Source organism: Cricetulus griseus, chromosome X, assembly GCF_003668045.3.
Source record: "Cricetulus griseus strain 17A/GY chromosome X, alternate assembly CriGri-PICRH-1.0, whole genome shotgun sequence".
NCBI lineage: Eukaryota > Metazoa > Chordata > Mammalia > Rodentia > Cricetidae > Cricetulus > Cricetulus griseus.
The window spans coordinates 122,103,168-122,122,137 of NC_048604.1; the positions used below are offsets into that span (position 1 = coordinate 122,103,168).

General features: G+C 40.4%; 1 protein-coding gene and 1 pseudogene across 1 annotated transcript in view; one reads left to right on the plus strand and one right to left on the minus strand.

The window, feature by feature from the left end:
* Efhc2 (EF-hand domain containing 2) overlaps window positions 1–18,970 on the minus strand; it is a 140,033-nt gene that overhangs the window by 97,038 nt on the left and 24,025 nt on the right. Inside the window, exon 3 of the mRNA XM_035449769.1 lies at window positions 370–520. Coding sequence (XP_035305660.1) covers window positions 370–520 — 151 coding nt within the window. The remainder of the gene's footprint in view (window positions 1–369; window positions 521–18,970) is intronic.
* Window positions 4,002–4,524, plus strand: LOC100769020 (annotated as a pseudogene).

Consider the following 18,970-nt stretch of genomic DNA (forward strand, 5'->3'; position numbering starts at 1 on the left):
AGAAAGAAGAAACAATAGCACCATGCAATTTTCAGGGAAGAAACAATTTCTTTTCTCCCCAGAAAGAAGAGTAATAGTATTCTGGGTGGTATAGTGAAGTGATATAGTGATCCAAAGAAACCAAATGGTTTGAAGACATATTAGCATACTATAAGCAGAGAAGAAAATGGCCTATGTTGAGTTATTAGTAAGAGAAATATAATAAGGTACTATTACAAATTACAGGCTAATAGCATGTTTATATTCACTGCTATGCATAATTGAGATGCCCAAGTATTAGCATAGGGCCTTTCAAAATGCTAAAGACAAACTATATATAAAGGCAGGAGTTAGAAATAAAAGAACCATAATGTTGTTTTAAATAAATACCTTGAGGCAGTCCACTATTTACCACTTCTGGTTCATTTACTTGAATGGTGTCATCTTCAAGGTAGAAATAGATTTTATAGTATCTTATTCTATAGTTTTCTTGCCTTTTATCAGGCACTTCATCTTCCAAATAGGCATCAAAAGATAATACCTGTTAGAATCATAATAAGAAACTGTGAAAAAATCAGCAAACTTAAAATCAATACATCTATGTCCTATAAAATGTTTGTTAAAGAAAAAAGTTGTTTTTTCTCAAGACAGGCTATAAATCAACTAAGAGAACAGATATACAATCTACGTAATATATAATATGTAAAGATAATTTGACTTTCACCATCCTCTGATTACAACCAAGAAACTATCTTAAAGTAATAAGAAGAGTAATTCAACTCTACGATAAGTAAACTTTTGCTTATCTTTGGAATCTCAAAATAGGATTCAAAATGTGTGTCAGAGGCATGAAATACTGTTTCTTTCATGATGAACAAAAATGTGTTTTTTTTCCAATTAAAGGCTACCTTGGTTCTGGGATAAAATTATCCTCTTAGTCTTGCTGATTGCTTGCCTTGGCATAGCTTAAAAGGGCAGACCCGAACCCTTCTAAAAGCAAGGATACTCTACCTACTGTTTCTCCAGGAAGCTAAATAATCTCGCTCTGACATGGCAATGCAGATGGAGAATGAAGTGGATTCTAAAGTGTTAGGGTAAAAACTAAAGACAGTAAAAAAATTTTTGAAAGAAAATGAGGACATAACAGCTCCAAGGTATGGTTGAGGAGAAGGTTTTTATTGTAGATGTGAGGTAGAGTATAGCCAGAGGCATCTGGAAGAGTCCAGAGCAGGGAGAATAAACTAAACATGGCCACTAGACTGAACCAGGGCATGAGAGGAGAAAGATGGGGAAGAGAGAGCAAGAGGAGAGACAGAAGAGAGGACCAAGGGAAACAAGAGAACAAAGAGATCTGTAATGACAGAGATATATAGGAATCAGAAGCTGGGGAAAGGCAAGCAAACCTCAGGGCCTGAAGAAGTTAAGGGTGGGGAGGAGTGAGAAGTACTGAGAGGACCTAGGACTCTGTAACAGGTTGTGCAATATTGAGAAAGTCTGCAGTCAGCACACACTTTGTATGCAATTAGGCACTGAGCCCTTTGGGACCTGACAAAAATATTCTAGAAAAATTCCTTACCTATTTTGGAAAACAATTTTCCAACAAGAAAAATAAATCCCTTTCCCCCACATATTGAATTATGTGCCTTTTCTGGAAAACCACTTTAATAGGTATTCTTTTGTACCATGGGCATGAATTGCATGTGTCTTTAACCTTTGAAATCACCATCAACAGAATGACCCCCTGCTCATATAGAAGGACACAAAAATTGAGGACAATTGGTGAAACAATATTTCTATGATTTCAAGCTCAACATGGACAGACTCACTGAAAGCTCCACAATTCCCTCTTTTTCTTGAATTTAATGGTTTTTGTTGTTTATGCAGTATATGGACAAACATGTATGCATGTGCACATGACTGTGTGCACAGACAGAGAATGACATCCGGTATCCTGCTTTATTATTCTCAGCCATATTCACTTGACACAGGGTCTGTCACTGAACCTGGAGCTAGGCTGCCAGCCAACAAGCCTCAGTAATTCTCCTGTCTCCACCCCCACAAAGCACTCAGGTAACAGGCACAAGTGTGGCAACATTCAGCTTTTGATGTAGATGCTGGAGATTCAAAAGCTGAGTGTGGCCACATTTGTGTCTGTAACCCCAGTGCTACTGTTGAAGTGTGCGCTACTGATACAAATGAGCTAATTACTCCTGGAATGATTTAATGTTATGTTTTCCTTTAGTGTTATAGTAAGAGTATGAGTGTGTGTGTGTGTGTGTGTGTGTGTGTGTGTGTGTGTGTGTGTGTATTTACTTTATTAGTATGTACCTGAGGACATGGATGTTCGCCACTTATATGCATGAGCCCACCAAGGTCAGAAAATGGCATTGGATCTCCTATAACTGGAGTTAACATGGAGTTGTGAAACATCATGTCTACTGGGAACTAAACCAAGATCTTGCAAGGATGATGGTAAACGCTTTTAACCACTTGAGCTATCTCTGCAGCCTATGAATGTATATTTTAATGAGGTTATCTAAATATTCCTAATGGATAAATTGATGGACATTTTAATAACAACAGCATTATATCATATGCACAACTAATATTTTCAATTTCAATTATAAAAACCAAACAAGGGGCTGGCCTCAGTGATCAATTGTTGTGCAGGCATTAGGTAAAGAGACACCCAAAAGATCAAAAGTGATCTCAAAGCCAGTGAAGTTCAGCAGGTAAAGGTACCTGCACACAAGCCTGATGATCTGAGTTCAACTCCTAAACACCGTGGTAAAAAGAAAAGAAGGCAGATGCCATGGCTCAGGTTTGGAATTTTAGGAACCATGGCCAAACAGGAAGCAGAGACAGTAGTGACAGAAACAAGAGTCCTTTCCTCAAAATGAAAATGGAAGCAGAGAACAGACTCCCAAAAATTGTCCTCTTTTCTCAAAATATGTTCCATGGCACATGTGTAACCATGCTCACGCTCCATCTACATTAAAGAAGTAAATATAAAAATAAGTGCTTTCAAAGACAAATGAACTCCATCTACCAGAGAATCCAGGAAAAAAAAGGAATTTAGAATCTGTTAGAAATGAAAAATTATAGAAATAACTATGAATCTAGTCTACCGACTAATGCCTATATTCCTGGCACTTGGGAGGCTAAGGCAAAAGGATTGCCACCAGTTCATAGCAATAGTGACTTCCATGCCAACCTAAGCTACAAAGCAGTGGAGATGATGATACGAAGTTTTATTGTAATTTGAAAGTTAAACAGAGACTAGATTAAACCCAGAGAATACAATGGCTTGAAATTTTCTTGCGTGTGTGTGTGTGTGTGTGTGTGTGTGTGTGTGTGTGTGTGTGTGCATGAACATACCATGGAGTCAAAATACAACTTGCAAGAACCAGTTCTCTTCTTATACCATGTGGGTCCTGGGGATCAAACTCAGGTCTGTTGGCTTGACAGCAAATCTATCTGCCCACTGAGCAATTTTGCCATTCCTCCCTTTAAATCATGCAATCTTTTTTTTTTTTTTTTTGGTTTTTTGAGACAGAAACGGTTTCTCTGTGTAGCTTTGGAGCCTATCCTGGCACTCTCTCTGGAGACCAGCCTGGCCTTGAACTCACAGAGATCTACCTGCCTCTGCCTCCCGAGGGCTGGGATTAAAGATGTGCGCTGCCAACGCCTGGCTCTAAAACATGCAATCTTCTTGAAAACATAAAGTGAAATGTCATTTGTCAGAGTGCGTGATCTTCAGTTCACCACATGCCTTCAAAGGCCCTACCGTATTTGGTATATGCCTGATCACCATGGCCATTTGGAGAGTTTTAGTCATAAAGATTACAGAATATGAAATCAGCTCTAAAAGACAGGTAGGTATATGAAGGAAAATGTTTTGGAAGGGAAAAAGTTAATGTTTGTATTTCTGGATTCAGGACCACGTTATAATTAAAGTCAAGAAATTCAAAGCAGTCAAAAGTACATTCTGGACCTGCGTGGTGCATAAGGAAGCCCCGCTCTCTTTTCCTCAGGCTGCCGGTAAGATGGCGGACATTCAGACCGAGCGTGGCTACCAAAAGCAGCTGATCTGCTGGGAGAAACTGGCAAGGAAAAACTCCCTCGGTACTACAAAAACATCGGTCTAGGCTTTAAGACGCCCAAGGAGGCCATCGAGGGCACCTACATAGACAAGAAACGCCCCTTCACTGGTAATGTCTCCATCCGAGGTCGGATCCTGTCTGATATTGTGACCAAGATGAAGATGCAGAGGACCACTGTCATCTGTTGGGACTATTTCCATTACATCCGAAAGTACAATCGCTTTGAGAAGCGCCACAAGAACATGTCTGTGCACCTGTCCCCATGCTTCAGGGATGGACATTGTCACTGTGGGAGAGTGCAGGCCCATGAGCAAGACGGTGTGTTTCAATGTACTCAAGGTCACTAAGACTGCTGGCACCAAGAAGCAGTTTCAGAAGTTCTAAGAGGACTCTAGCTAACTCCCTGGAACAAATAAAGTTATTTTCCAGCTTTAAAAAAAAAGTACATTCTGATGGATAACTTGTTATACCTTAACACACAGTACAAATTTAGCTTTGAATCAAAAAGTTACACTTATTTTCATGCCAAATGAGTTATTTGTTTTTGATGGCATAGTCCTCATTTTGATTCCTGTTTTACCCTTAAAGTGTTATCAAAGATTATTGTCTACTGTAGCACTAATACAAAATATTATTATGTGCAGGACTCTGTCCATCATCCATAAAAGAATAGGAGATGTCAACATAAGGCTAAAGCAAAAGCCTAATCTCTCAGAACAAATCATGTATTTTTTAAAGATGAGGAGGTACGTGTGACTAATGCATAAATCATAGGAACTATTACTCAGGGATCAAACTTTTAAGTGTAAGACAGTTACAGTGTTTGCAGTACTGAGGAGGAGAGGACCTGGGGTGCAGGAAAATTGGCAATCTGAACAATACACTGAGACCGTCTCAAAGGAAAAAAATGTGTCAAAATCTTACACATCAATTTCTAGAGGAGCTGTTAGGAAAGATGAAATACCAATAATGTTCAATAAGGCTTTACAATTTTTTTAAAAGGAGAGATTAGTGTCATGGGTCAGTTGAATTTTAAAATGTTTAGGAAGCTGGGCAGGTTGGTATGCACTTGCAGACCCAGGCACTCAAGAGCCTGAAGCGGGAATATCCCTTAAGCAGAGGAATTCCAAGCCAACCTAGACAACATGGTCAAGAACCTGTCTCCAAACAAAGACTGGGGGATAAAGTAAGGAGGAAAGAGAATGATGATATAGGACAGAGAAGAGCAACACAGGTGTAGTGGTTTTAAAGAAAATTGTCCCCAAAGGGAGTGGCACTATTAGGAGATATGGCTTTGTTGAAGTAGGTGTGACCATGTTTGAGGAAGTGTGTTACTCTGGGGGCAGACTTTGAGGTCTCCTTTGCTCAGTGTGACACTTCCCGTTGCCTATATGAATCAGAGATGCTTATTTCCCAGCTCTTTCTCCATTACCACATCTGCCTGTACACCACCACGTTCCACCATGATGATAATGGACTGAACCTCTGAAACTGTATGTAAGCCACTACAATTAAATGTTTTCCTTTATAAGAGTTGCTGTGGTCATGGTATCTCTTCACAGCAATAAGACAGGGGGGTACTGAGGATGTAACACAACTGAACATACACAAAGGCCTGGGTTTGATCCTAGCACCACAAAATATATTTATTAATTAAAATATTTAGGCTCTGTTTTATAAAAAAGGCTCTGACCTAAATTATGAAATACTAAAGAAGGTATGAAATGATAATGTATCATAAAGAAAATCAGTAGACTGCAAAAAACAATACCACAGATAGATGAAATTGAAAGAAAAATAAAGCCACAACAAATCAATCCAAAAATGTCTTAGGCAAATAAAATAGTTAAGAATTCAAAAAGCTTATCAAGAGAGAATATAAATAAAATCAGAAATGAGACACATCACAAGACCTAAAATTTGTAAGATAAATCATCTTAGACAGAAAAAAACAAAGTTTAAATTAAAACTAACTTCTGTAATTATGAGTTATCAAAAACAACTAATAAGCTAGTATAGCTCAGATGCGAAAAAATCCCCCTGGTATCCCCCAAAAATGTTCCAACAAAGAGGATTTACTAATGAATTCTTTGAAACTTGTGAAAGAAAAGAACTACATAATGTAATTCCCTCAGGATACCAAAAAGATGCACAGCTTAGAAATTGAATTCCAATGTCTGATAAACACACCATTAAAAAAAAAGTCAGTAAACTACAAAGCATATAGTTTTTGAGCTGGTTGCACAATAGAATTACTTAAGAACCTTTTACACTCCTGATGCTTGGGCCATCTCACATACCTAACACCTCTGCACCCCCACATCCACATACCCACTCCTACCATCCCCTTAACAAAAAAAAAATATTACCTCAGAAATCATAGAATTTTAAGGCTCCCTAGGTGATTGCCAAGCACAAGCCACCATCACGAAATATTGCTACAGAGAAATATCAGTACTTATGATTTACAGAAGAGCCTAACTGAAATGCAAGCAATTTGTAGCACTCCTTAACAGTTATGAGCTACCTATATAAAAATGCAGCATTTTCCTCACAGACATAAAAATGGTTTCAAATTAGGAAACATGTGCCAATATGCAATGATCTCATGACCATTCCCCACCACATATGGTTTAAAATGTCAGGGTAATTCTTTAACAAGATTATAAAGCATCTGCTTTAAAACAACCTCAACAGCCAACTTTATATATTTAATTAAGCTATTTATCTACCACCATCAAGAACAGAATAATATATCCCAAAGCATCATTACTTAATACTTTCTTTAGATGTTCTGGACAATGTAAAAAAGAGATGAAATAAAAATATTAGGAAGAAATAAAACACATCACTATGGGCAGAGAAGCAAAAGCTAAATATGTAAAAAAAAAATTAAAAATTCACTATAACCACAACCAAATTAAAAATAATCTAGTTACAAAATACACACGGGGGAAGTATATTCAGAATAGAATAAAAACTTATACACAGTACCAGCAAGATGACTCATCAGATAGAGACTCACTACCAAGTCTGATGGTCTAAATTCAATTCCTGGAACCTACATGATAGAAAGACAATACCTATTTCTGCCAATTGTCCTCTGACATCCATATGCACATAGTGGCACATGAGCACATGCATACCTACTTGCATGCACAATTCCACATACACTATATAAATTAATAAATATAATAAAATTTTAAATTATATAACCAAATCAATTTTAATTAAAACTTGGATCCATACAAAACCCAAAACATTTGCTAGAAGGTCTTGACTACAAATGAATTGTGGATACATAGACTAAAATATTTCAATTGGATATTTCATTGGTATTATGAATTAAACCATAATAATTCTAAGTAAACATGATAAAATAAGCAGGTGGCCTATTAATGATAATAGTAAATATTAAAGAGTAAAAGACATCTAGCTCAGCCGGGCGTTGGTGGCGCATGCCTTTAATCCCAGCATTCGGGAGGCAGAGGCATGTGAATCTCTGTGAGTTTGAGACCAGTCTGGTCTACAAGAGCTAGTTCCAGGTCAGCCTCCAAAGCCACAGAGAAACCCTGTCTTGAAAAACAAAAACAAAAACAAAAACAAAAAAAGACATCTAGCTCATCCAGATTTTATACTGGAATGCCTCGATTATTAGAAACAGTACAAAACCAGATTGATGCAACACATACTAGCTGTTGAAAAAGAGTAGACTCTGTTGCATATAGAAATTTAATGTATAATAAAAGAATCAGAAATCAACAAAATTACTAATTTAAGAAAGCTGTTTGTATACCCTACCTAAATAAATTATAAGCTCCAAGTATATCCCAGATGAAGTATCAGCTTTATTCTAACAAATCAACCTCATTCAGCAACCCACAGACATAAAAATAGGGAGGTGGGGTGAAAGGCAGATGGGTTGGGAGGCCATCACAGGAAAGGAATATGGAATTACCATAAGGAATTCTAGGATTTAAGAAAAAAAGAAAAGAAAAATATGAAAGGTAACAAAACAGGGGTTTATTTTATATTCTTTTACATTTTTATAAAGTGGATGTACAAAAGAAATTAGAAAAACAATTTGAGAGGGACAACAAATAAAATGTTCACTTTAAGAAGTGTACAGATGAGTATTAAATAAGTAAGGTCTAAAAATATAAGAAGGGGTTTTTGAGAGCCCATCCCATGTGAAGGGATGCTCTCTTGGCCTGGACACATGGGGAAGGGCCTAGGCCTGGCCCAGAATGATGTGGTAGACTTTGGGGAGCCCCTTTTGAGGGCCTTACCCTGCCTGGGGAGTGGAGGGGGATGGGTAGGGGCAGGTGGGATGTTGGGGGGGGAGGGGAGGAAGAGGGAGAAGGGATTAACATCTGAAGCAAGCTTGTTCCTAATTTGAACTAATAAAATTTTTTTAAAAAGGAAAAAAAAAGAGAAATTTATAGATGAGCTGGGAAGCTGTGGCTGATGCATTTAACCCCAGCACTCAGGAGGCAGAAACAGGTAGATCTCTGTAAGTTGGAGGCCAGCCTGGTCTAGAGAGTGAGTTCCAGGATAGCCAGGGCTACACAGAGAAATCCTGTTGAAAAACAAAAAAGGAAAAAGAAAAATTATCATATAAGTCAAATTAAAATTATAGTGAGGGCTCAGGTTTGTTCCTGTGTGTTTCTTCTGTTAGGGGACATTAATCATGGAGAGTTTGAAGTTCTCCTGAAACAGGATATTATTGCTCTGTTCCCAGCTAGCCATGAATTCCTGGGTACCTGGATTACTACAGTGCTACATAAGCACCACCAAGCCCCACTTCATATGCAATTTTTAATTACTGCAGTTGTTCTAAGACAATGGGGGGCAATTTGGAAAATCCTCTACTACTTCTGGGCCCATAATCCAAAGGAAAGAAAACTAGAAAAACTTAAATGCAAACCTTTAATCCCAGCACTTGGGAGGCAGAGGCAGGTGGATCTCTGATTTCAAGGCCAGCCTGGTCTCCAGACAGAGTGCCAGGACACCCAGAGCTACACAGAGAAGAAACCTTGTCTTGAAAAACCAAAAAAAAAAAAGAAAAAGAAAAAAGAAAAGGAAGTTAGGAAGGAAGAAAGAAAGAAAGAGAAAGAAAGAAAAGAAGGAAGAGAAAAAGCTAAATGTAAAGATGTTCTTACTGCATCTTTTAATTATAAGGGAAAAATAGAATGAAGGGACCTGAAGAGTTTGGAAAGGGAGAGTTTGTAAATTAACTCTTGATATGTAGTTCCTGGAATATTAGTCACTAGTATGGTTTGAGAACCACATAGCAATAATAAAATTACTTCAGACACGCAGAAATATTATGTTAAAAATTATTAAAAATGGTTACATGTTATAATTGTTTTAAGAAGTATGTAGTTTTTAAAATTATGCTTTTTAAAAACTACAACTATGCTCCAAAGCCACAGAGAAACCCTGTCTTGAAAAAATAACAAAAAATTACAACTATGAAAAAATCCCTTACAGATGTTATTTGAAAAGAGGGGGACTGTGGGTAGGGGAAGTAAATACTTGATGTCTTAGCAGCTTTACATTAACAAATCAAACTCTTTCATTTTTCTCCCATAAAAATGGGGTGAGTATGGCCATGCATGGTACAAGGAAAGACAATGATACTACCAGAGGCCACAATGATACTACTAGAGGAAGACAGAACACCACAGGGCATTCCAGGATTTCATAAAAGAAAAAAAAAAAAAATATATATATATATATATATATATATATATATATTATATATATATAAAGCAGGAGGGTAGAGTGGGTGTGGAGGGTGGTGTTAGAGAGTAGGGAAGGAGAGAAAGGGAGTGGGGGAAAGGGCGTACAAAGGTATAACAGAAGAAATGGAGTAGTGCATAGTTTTAAACTATGGTTCCAAAGCTACGCCTAACGGGTACAGAGCAACAAGCTACAAGGAGGGAGAGAACATAGTGGAGACCGGTCAGACAATTGATATAAATACATACAAAATGGTGGCTGCAGCTTACCACCGGAGGTCCAGCTTGGACTGTGTTTCCAGCCACAAAAAAAAAAAAAAAAAAAAAATGGGTTAACGGAAGTAACAGAAATGCATTGAGGAGAAGGGGTGGGGCTGAGGAGGCTGCTCTAGGCTTCTCGTCTGTCCACTGTGACTAAGAGGAACGCTGGAGGCTCCACTGTTCCCGGTCCAGCCCTTAGAGGTAACGCCTCCTTATTCAGGAGGAGGGGCCCTGAACCCCACGCCGGAAGTACTTCAACAAACAGGAAACAGGGTCTAGAAAGCGAAACCACTCCTCATTCTGGGAAGTTCGTCGTGGTGTTCAGTCGCTCTGTTACACCTCCCGAGAATCCCGGTCGCTAAGTTTTCCAGAGCACTTTGAAAGTGAGGTGGAAGGTCTTTGGCAATTCGTGAACACAGTTGAAATATGAAGAAAGGTTCCTGAGGCATCACAAGTACCGCTTGAGTAGTGCTGAGGTAAGAATCCCTCCCGTAGCGAACTCGGTTGCCCCAGGGACTTTGTGAGGTGGTTTTAGTGAAGGCTAGAGGTCCTACAGGGCCCAAGGGCTAAAAAGCCCAGAAGGAGGACTTTGTGAATTTTATTGTGAAACTTTTTCAGTAGCTCATCTCACAGCACCTTTTCTCCCCTTAACTCCAGGTGGTCGAGCTGCCTCCGTAACTACCCACCGCCATCCAGTTTCTTAAAGATGGCTTCTGTAGAGGATGCCCACAGTTGTAACAAACATGGCTCCCACAACTCTGAATTTACAGCGGAAGCTGAAGGCCGAACTAAGACAGAAGAACCAAAAAAGTCCCAGAAAAAGAGGGGCAGATTTCAAGAACAAGGTTCTTCTGTGATTTACCAGAAAGCTATCCAGGGCATCCTGGAAAAATCAACACAGAAAGAAAGAGGGGGTGCTCCAAAAGGAAAGGGGATGGCTCCAAAGGCAAAAGGGCTGGCTGGTACCCCAAAGGGAAAGGGAAAGGGAGAGGCTGGTGCACCAAAAGGAGAGACTGGTGGCCAGAAAGGAAAGGGGCAAGCTGGTGCCCCAAAAGGAAAGGAGGAGGCTTTTACCCTGAAAGAAAAGGGGCAGGCTGGTGCACAGAAAGGAAAGGGGGAGGCTGGGGAGGCTGGTGCCCCAAAAGGAAAGGGGGAGACTGGTGCCCCCAAAGGAAAGGGGGAGGCTGGGGAGGCTGGTACACAGAAAGGAAAGGGGGAGGCTGGTGTCCCCAAAGGAAAGGGGGAGGCTGGTGCACAGAAAGGAAAGGGGGAGGCTGGTGCACAGAAAGGAAAGGGGGAGGCTGGTGCACAGAAAGGAAAGGGAGAGGCTGGTGCCCCGAAAGGAAAGGGGGAGACTGGTGCCCCGAAAGCAAAGGGGGAGACTGGTGCCCCCAAAGGAAAGGGAGAGGCTGGTGCACAGAAAGGAAAGGGGGAGGCTGGTGCCCCCAAAGGAAAGGGGGAGGCTGGGGATGCTGGTGCACAGAAAGGAAAGGGGGAGGCTGGTGCCCCAAAAGGAAAGGGGGAGGCTGGTACTTTCAAAGGAAAGGGGCAGGCTGGTGCCCCGAAAGGAAAGGGGGAGGCTGGTGTCCCAAAAGGAAAGGGGGGTGCCGGTGCCCCAAAAGGAAAGGGCGCTGCTGCTAAAGGAAAGGGGGAGGCCAGTGCCCTCAAAGGAAAGGGGGAGGCCCGTACCCCCAAAGGAAAGGGGGAAGCCGGTGCCGCGAAAGGAAAGGGGGACACCAGTGCCCCAAAAGGAAAGGAGGAGGCTGGTGTGCTGAAAGGAAAGGGGGAGGTTGGTGCGCCGAAAGGGAAGGGGGAGGCTGGCACCCCCAAAGGAAAGGGGGAAGCCGGTGTCCCAAAAGGAAAAGGGGACACCAGTGTCCCAAAAGGAAAGGAGGAAGCTGGTGCGCCTAAAGGAAAGGGGGATGCCAGTACCCCGAAAGGAAAGTGGGAGGCCGGTGTCCCCAAAGAAAAGAGGGAGGCTCATGCCACAAAAGGAAAGGGGGAGGCCGGTGCCCCAAAAGAAAAGGGGGAGGCTGGTGTTCCAAAAGGAAAGAGGGAGGCTGACACCCCAAAAGGAAAGGGGGAAACTAGTGCCCCAAAAGGAAAGAGCGATCCTGGTGTTAGTGCAAAATCCAGGGCAGAAGCCCCTCCTAAGCCTGGGGTGGAACTTCCTAAGGCTGGAGCTGAGCATTTTAAAGCTGGAGCAATGCCTAGAGTGGAGCTCCCCAAGACTGGAGGAGTTCATCAGAAATCTGGAGTGGAGTTTCAGCCTGAAGCCTCTCCAAGGGTGGTAGCACAGCCTTCAAACCCTGGAAGGGAGCCTCTAAAATCTGGAAAGGGAAGGGAGACACTAGAACCTCCAAAACCTGGGGTGGAGCCTCGAAAGCTCGGAGCAGAGCCTCAAAAGTCTGGAATGGAACTTCCAAAGCTTGGATGGCAGCCTCCAAAGCCCGGAGCAGAGCCTCCAAAGTCCGGAATGGAGCCTCCAAAGCTTGGATGGCAGCCTCCAAAGCCTGGAGCAGAGCCTCAAAAGTCCGGAATGGAGTTTCCAAAGATTGGGTGGCAGCCTCCAAAGCCCGGAGCAGAGCCTCAAAAGTCCGGAATGGAGTTTCCAAAGCTTGCGTGGCAGCCTCCAATGCCTGGAACAGAGACTCAGAAGTCCAGAATGGAGCCTCCAAAGCTTGGATGGCAGCCTCCAAAGTCCGGAGCAGAGCCTCAGACATCAGTAATGGAGCCTCCAAAGCTTGGATGGCAGCCTCCAATGCCCGGAGCAGAGCCTCAAAAGTCCGGAATGGGGCCTCCAAAACTTGTGTGGCAGCCTCCAAAGCCCGGAGCAGAGCCTCAAAAGTCTGGAATGGAGCCTCCAAAGCTTGGGTGGCAGCCTCCAATGCCCGGAGCATTCCTCCAAAATCCTGGTACAGGGCCCACCATTCTCCAAGGGGAGCCCCCTACGGCCCAAGAAGAGTGTTCTGGGGCCAGAATGGAGCATTCTAAGGTGGGCAGAAGACCATCCAGAGATCTTCCTTTTGCATCTCAGCCTCCAAAGATAGGCAAGTTTGGTGAGAGGAAGTGGCTTCTAAATCGTTACAAGATGCCTAGTGAGGAGTTATTTGGTGACAAAAATGCAATTCGTTATGAAGAAAGCTTTCTGTTCCCAGAATATCAGAGTAAGGATGACTCCTATTCATTATTCTTAAAGCCTCAAGAAAAGGGAATGACCGAGGCCTCCAACTCTTTTGGAAGTGACAGGTCTAATGTTAAGACCTCTACAGGCCAATTCATTCAGGATGAGCCATTCTCACGGAGCCTCCCAAGCATTTCACAGTCATTATCCTACAAGAATAAGGATGAGCTCCTACAGCCTAATTCATACTATAGCCCTTGGAATGACTATACCAGCTCTTGGGCCAACAGTGCCAAGATTTCTGAGGATTCTAGCAACAGCAGCACCATATCTCCATTCAAGGATAAGACAGTCATAAAGGACATCCCAGTTGGTTATTCTTACTATACGATGACCTCTGAAGACATGATCAGTCGTATGCAGGGAATAGATGATGAGGAGTACTGGAATTCCCGCATCACTTTATCCTCCAGAGGTGCAGAAGCACAGGTAAAGAACACATATCAAGAGGATGAGCTGCCATACATCCATAGAGAACATACATCTGATTTTCTACCAAGGAGCCACTTGCATCCAAGCCAAATAGAAGGTTTCATCGATACTCATTGTCACTTGGACATGCTGTTTTCCAAGTTGTCCTTCCAACGAAGCTTTGCTGAGTTCAGGAAAACTTACAGCTACACTTTTTCTAAGGAATTTCAGGGCTGCATCTCTGATTTCTGTGATCCTCGTACCCTAAGAGATGGCCTGTGGAAACAGCTGTTAAGTGAAGATTTGGTTTGGGGGGCCTTTGGATGTCATCCACATTTTGCACGTTATTATAATGAGTATCAAGAAAGAAACATCTTGTATGCCTTACGCCACCCCAGGGCTGTGGCCTTTGGAGAAATGGGCTTGGATTACTCTTTCAAGTGTACCACACCTGTCCAAGAGCAGGTTAAGGTATTTGAGCGGCAGCTACGGTTAGCCGTATCTCTGAAGAAACCTTTGGTGATTCACTGTCGAGACGCTGATGAAGATCTAATGGGCATCATGAAAAAATGTGTGCCCTATGATTACAAGATCCACAGGCACTGCTTCACTGGCAGTTACCCAGTCATTGAGCCCCTGCTAGAGCACTTTCCCAACATGTCTGTAGGCTTCACAGCAGTTCTTACTTACACTTCTGCTTGGCAGGCACGGGATGCTCTAAAGAAGATTCCTCTGGAAAGAATTCTTGTTGAAACTGATGCTCCTTACTTTCTACCTCGCTGTGTTCCCAAAAGCCTTTGCCAGTATGCCCACCCAGGCATGGGTCTGTATACTGTGCAAGAAATTGCCAGAATCAAAAATGAGTCATTGTCTCACGTCTTAGCCACCTTGCGGGAGAATACCTGTCACCTCTACGGTATTTAAAGCAGAAAAGACACAGTCAAGAGTCTTGAAGAAATGGTGACAGAAGACCAACAGACTGACAAAACAAAAGGACTTTGAACTCTACCCTTTATCTCAAATCAATATGTACTCTAAGTTCATAAAAGCAGAGGAAATCCAGAAAAGATGTGTTCCTCAAAATTCTTAAGGCATCTACTTCTGACTGGGATGGTGGACTGCAGTAGGATGGGAGCATAGACTCTGGACATGCTACAAGTGCTAAGAACTAAATAGGGTTGAGTGTGAGCCACTGATAGTCTTGAATCTGAACTTAGCATGTAATTGTGAAGCTCTTCAGATACCAGTGCACCATCATAGCTTAGCAGCTGTTCAAATTGCAGATTTCTGCAGAAGATTTCAACATCAACATGCTAGAAATGGAAGAACTTCAGCTGCTCACTTAATAAAGGCAGTCATCCTGGACACTGAAAATTAATTCAGATTTCAAAAAGTATTTGTATTCATGGAGCTTAATGTAGTGAAGCAAAGTACACACACACAAATCCAGGAACCCCATTATTGGATGAGAAATGGAAGATCTCTTTTACCCTGTAAAACTGCATTCAGAAAAGTCAGCTGGCTCTCTCCATCTGATTTTGAGCTCAAAAGTCACTTTCACAGAAAAGTTATTCCTGACTACCAATCTAGAGGGACAAATATCCTTTTGTTTACTTATGTAGCCTGTTTTATTGTATTTGTGCTTATCAGTTATAGTTTTCAAGCTTTTTCAGTCTTGTTATATATACTTAATCTTCAATTTTAGAATAATGTTTAGGTAATAAGCAAAGACATCTTAATATATGATCCAATAACTAATTTCATTAACATTTTGGGAAGTTAATTACAATATGTGGGATGGAAGGTGATACTAGGAAAGTAATAAGGAATAAGCAATTATGCCCCTCTCTGACTTAAAGGCTAAGGCAAAAACTAAAGGCATTACATACTCTGCTTTTAGGTGCCAAATAGAAAGGATGGCAAGCCTTTACCAGAAAACTGGCATACCATACTTTGTATAAATAACAGAATGCATCATAGTTTTCCCATTCGTTTGAGAATCCAGTCTTTTGAAGAAAAAGTTTCAAGTGTAAATAAGTTACATTTTATTAGAACCAAAGAAGTTACTAGAATGTGAACAGCTTGGTTTTATTATACTTTTCAAGAAACAAACTTCAAAACTTTTGAACTGTGTAAACCCCCCCCCCATTTAATGTATGAGCTAGACTTTGCTTAACATATTCTCGAACCTGCTGGGGACTGAGCTTCTTTTAGAAGACTGAACAAAACAGGTTTTTATATAAGTACACACATTTTAGGAAAACATTAAGTTGTATAAAGTCCTGAGTAGTTTTTTCCATGTTTTAGATTTTAAGGTTTCATATGTCCTTTGATATGTTAGCATATACCATAAATACCCAAGAAGAGACAGTTATTCTTTTCTTAGAGATTACTATGATATGCAACTCAACCACTAATTCTCCAGAAATACCAGTTTGGGAAATGCTACCATACCCATACTCTGTGGGTGGGTAGGCCTTAAATACATTTTTCAAAACCATATACTTAGTGTATTCCAGTATCCTTTTACCTTTTACTGTTAACTAAGCTTCAGGAAAGAGGAAAATTAATAGTACCTTGCACACTGATACTGTATAGTGAGCATGTCAAAGATGAATGTGAATGAAAAATTGTATTTTGAACTGAGGGTGTGGCACAGTAATAGAGAGCACATGCCTACCACCAAAAGGCCCTGGGTTCTGTCACCAGCACCTTGTACAAGGCAAATGCATGCCAGCTGCATTTGTAAGTATACATTCAGCCAGATAAACAGGGTCTACAGATAAGGAAAGTATTTTTCCTTTCCAAAAAAATGCTATTTTACAGGAAAATTGTTTTTCTAACTTGTTTTATTCTCTGCATTTTTATGGTGAATGGTTGTAGCATATTCTGCACTTTTTTTTAACATGCTGGAGACCCCACAGTATAATTTTTCCCAAGAATAGGGAGTGAGCAGACCTGTCTGAAAGATCTAAATCAAAAATGGCAATCTTCATTTACAGAGTCCATGATTAGGGGTAAAGAATCCTTAGAAAATATACTCTGTAAATTGTGATATTTGAAGCACTTGTAAATATTTTTTGTTGTTTTCTGTGGGGTTTTTTTTCCCTTTGATAGAGAGTCTCACTATGTAGCCTTAGTTGGTCTAGAACTCAAGAGATCCACCTGCCTCTTGCTTACTCAAGAGCTAAGGCATTAAAGGTGAGCACTAACACACCCAGCCCTTTTTTTATGTGAAGGCATGTGCATGTGAGAGCAGGTGCCTTCAGAGACCAGGAGAGGGTGTCAGATCTTCCGGAACTGGAGTTGCAAGCAGCTATGAGCCAGCTAATACGGGTGCTGGAAACTGAGCTCTGTCCTCTACAAGATTAGTGTATGCTCTTATCTGCTGAACAATATCTCTGGTTTTTTTACTTAACCAATAGGTATTCTTTAAGCTTCAACAAATCATTATTTGCCCTTTATTCCTTTGCATGACACTTAGTGTGCCCATGGTCCTGTTTTAGGGGTACCAGCCCCATCAGGGCCACCAGTGGTATACACATTTAATTTGCTGTTAGTGATCCCTAGACCATTAGTTAAGTTAGCCCAGAATCACAGGGCCCCCTCAAGCCTATTAAGAGGGCCCCTGAACTTTGGTATTCCTTTTAGGGCATGCCAATATTTTGCCTCACTTAAATTTTTAAAAGGCAAATTGGGAGTTTAGCACTCTGGAACAGTATATGTTTAGCATGCAGAAGACCCCTGGTTCAATCAGCAGCACTTAAAAAATAAAACAAAAAATTAAAGTCAGCTACATTTATAATTAAAACTCAAAGGGAGAAAATAGGCCACTTTGTCTTAACAGACAAAAGGATTTTGTTCTTGTGGTTTCTATTCATCTCTATCTTTGAGATTCATACCTGCTTACTGTTAAGTTTTCAGGATTCCCAATTTAAAAAAAAACACAAGAGGGAGAAACAGTAAATGATAAGGTTGTAATCCTAGCACTTAGAGAGTCAGGTTAGTTTTGGAGTGACTTTGTTTTCCAGGTCTCTAGTATTTCCATAGTTATTGGCCAATTCACTAAATAACATAAACTGTACTTCTTACTTGCCCTGAATTTGTGATTTAAATCCATTGTTTTCTATATTTTTGTTTTCCTTAGCAAACAAGTGCAAAATGTATTGTGTTTGTTTTAAACAATCAATTCTTGCCTGTGCTTATTCTGATTTTTTTTCTTTTTGCTTGTTTCTACAATTGGACTTTTAAACTTACTTTTTTGATTTGCACTCAGATCTTTTATTGTGCCTCCTCTGATGTCTTAAGCTAAATGGTCCACTAATTCTTACCTGGAATTATAACTCTGCTGCATTTGTATGTTTTATTTTCTGAAAGTCCCTTCTGTAAAGATACCTAAAGCATTCCAAACAATATGACAGAGAGGAATGGAGAAATAATCAATTTCTATTACTTAAAACCCACTATTGATGGTGTCTTTTATGTAAATATTCTTATATTAACTGGCACATTTTAAAGTAATTTACTTTTCTGGTTATAAAAGGAATTTATTCACTTACTTAAGACTTACATGCAACAAAATTGCTGTTAGTAATCAATAGAGGATTTTAATATTCTGGTATATTTTTATTTAAGGTCCTCCCCCCTCTTTTTTTAACTTGAAACAAGGCTTGCTCTATAGCCCATGCTGGCCTTGAACTCTAGATCTTGTCACAGCTTCCCAAGAGTATGATACAAACATGTGCCCCCACACTGGACTTAGGATCTTTTGATTTTTTAACTACAAAATGTGCATATTTTTAAAGCAGAGTTAAATGAAAAACATTTAGATACCACAAAAGGTGACAGAAAAAGATGGTACAAAGACAAGATTAATTTTTCCCTCCTGGTTGACAAATTTTAACTGTTATTGTAATTTTTAAAAAACAAGTACAAGCATTCCAAAAATTGGTAACTGCTGAAACTGAAGAAAACCAGCATGCTATTTTCTGTTCCTACCTTGCATATGGAGTCCATTTAATTGTTATCCTTCTGTTTTTCAATAAATTTTCAAAGTGTTTAATTATGTTTTTAATTTTATTCTGTTTCCTAATTGCCTATTATATGTTTCCCTGTGGTTGAACTATAGTTTAATTTATTTAATATCTTTCTTTTTGAGACAGATATTCTCTGTGTAGCCCTGGCTATCCTGGAACTTGTTTTATAGACCAGAAATTTACCTGCTTCTATCTCCCAAGTGCTGGGATTAAAGGTGTGCACCACCATGCCCAGCTTGATTTATTTAATTT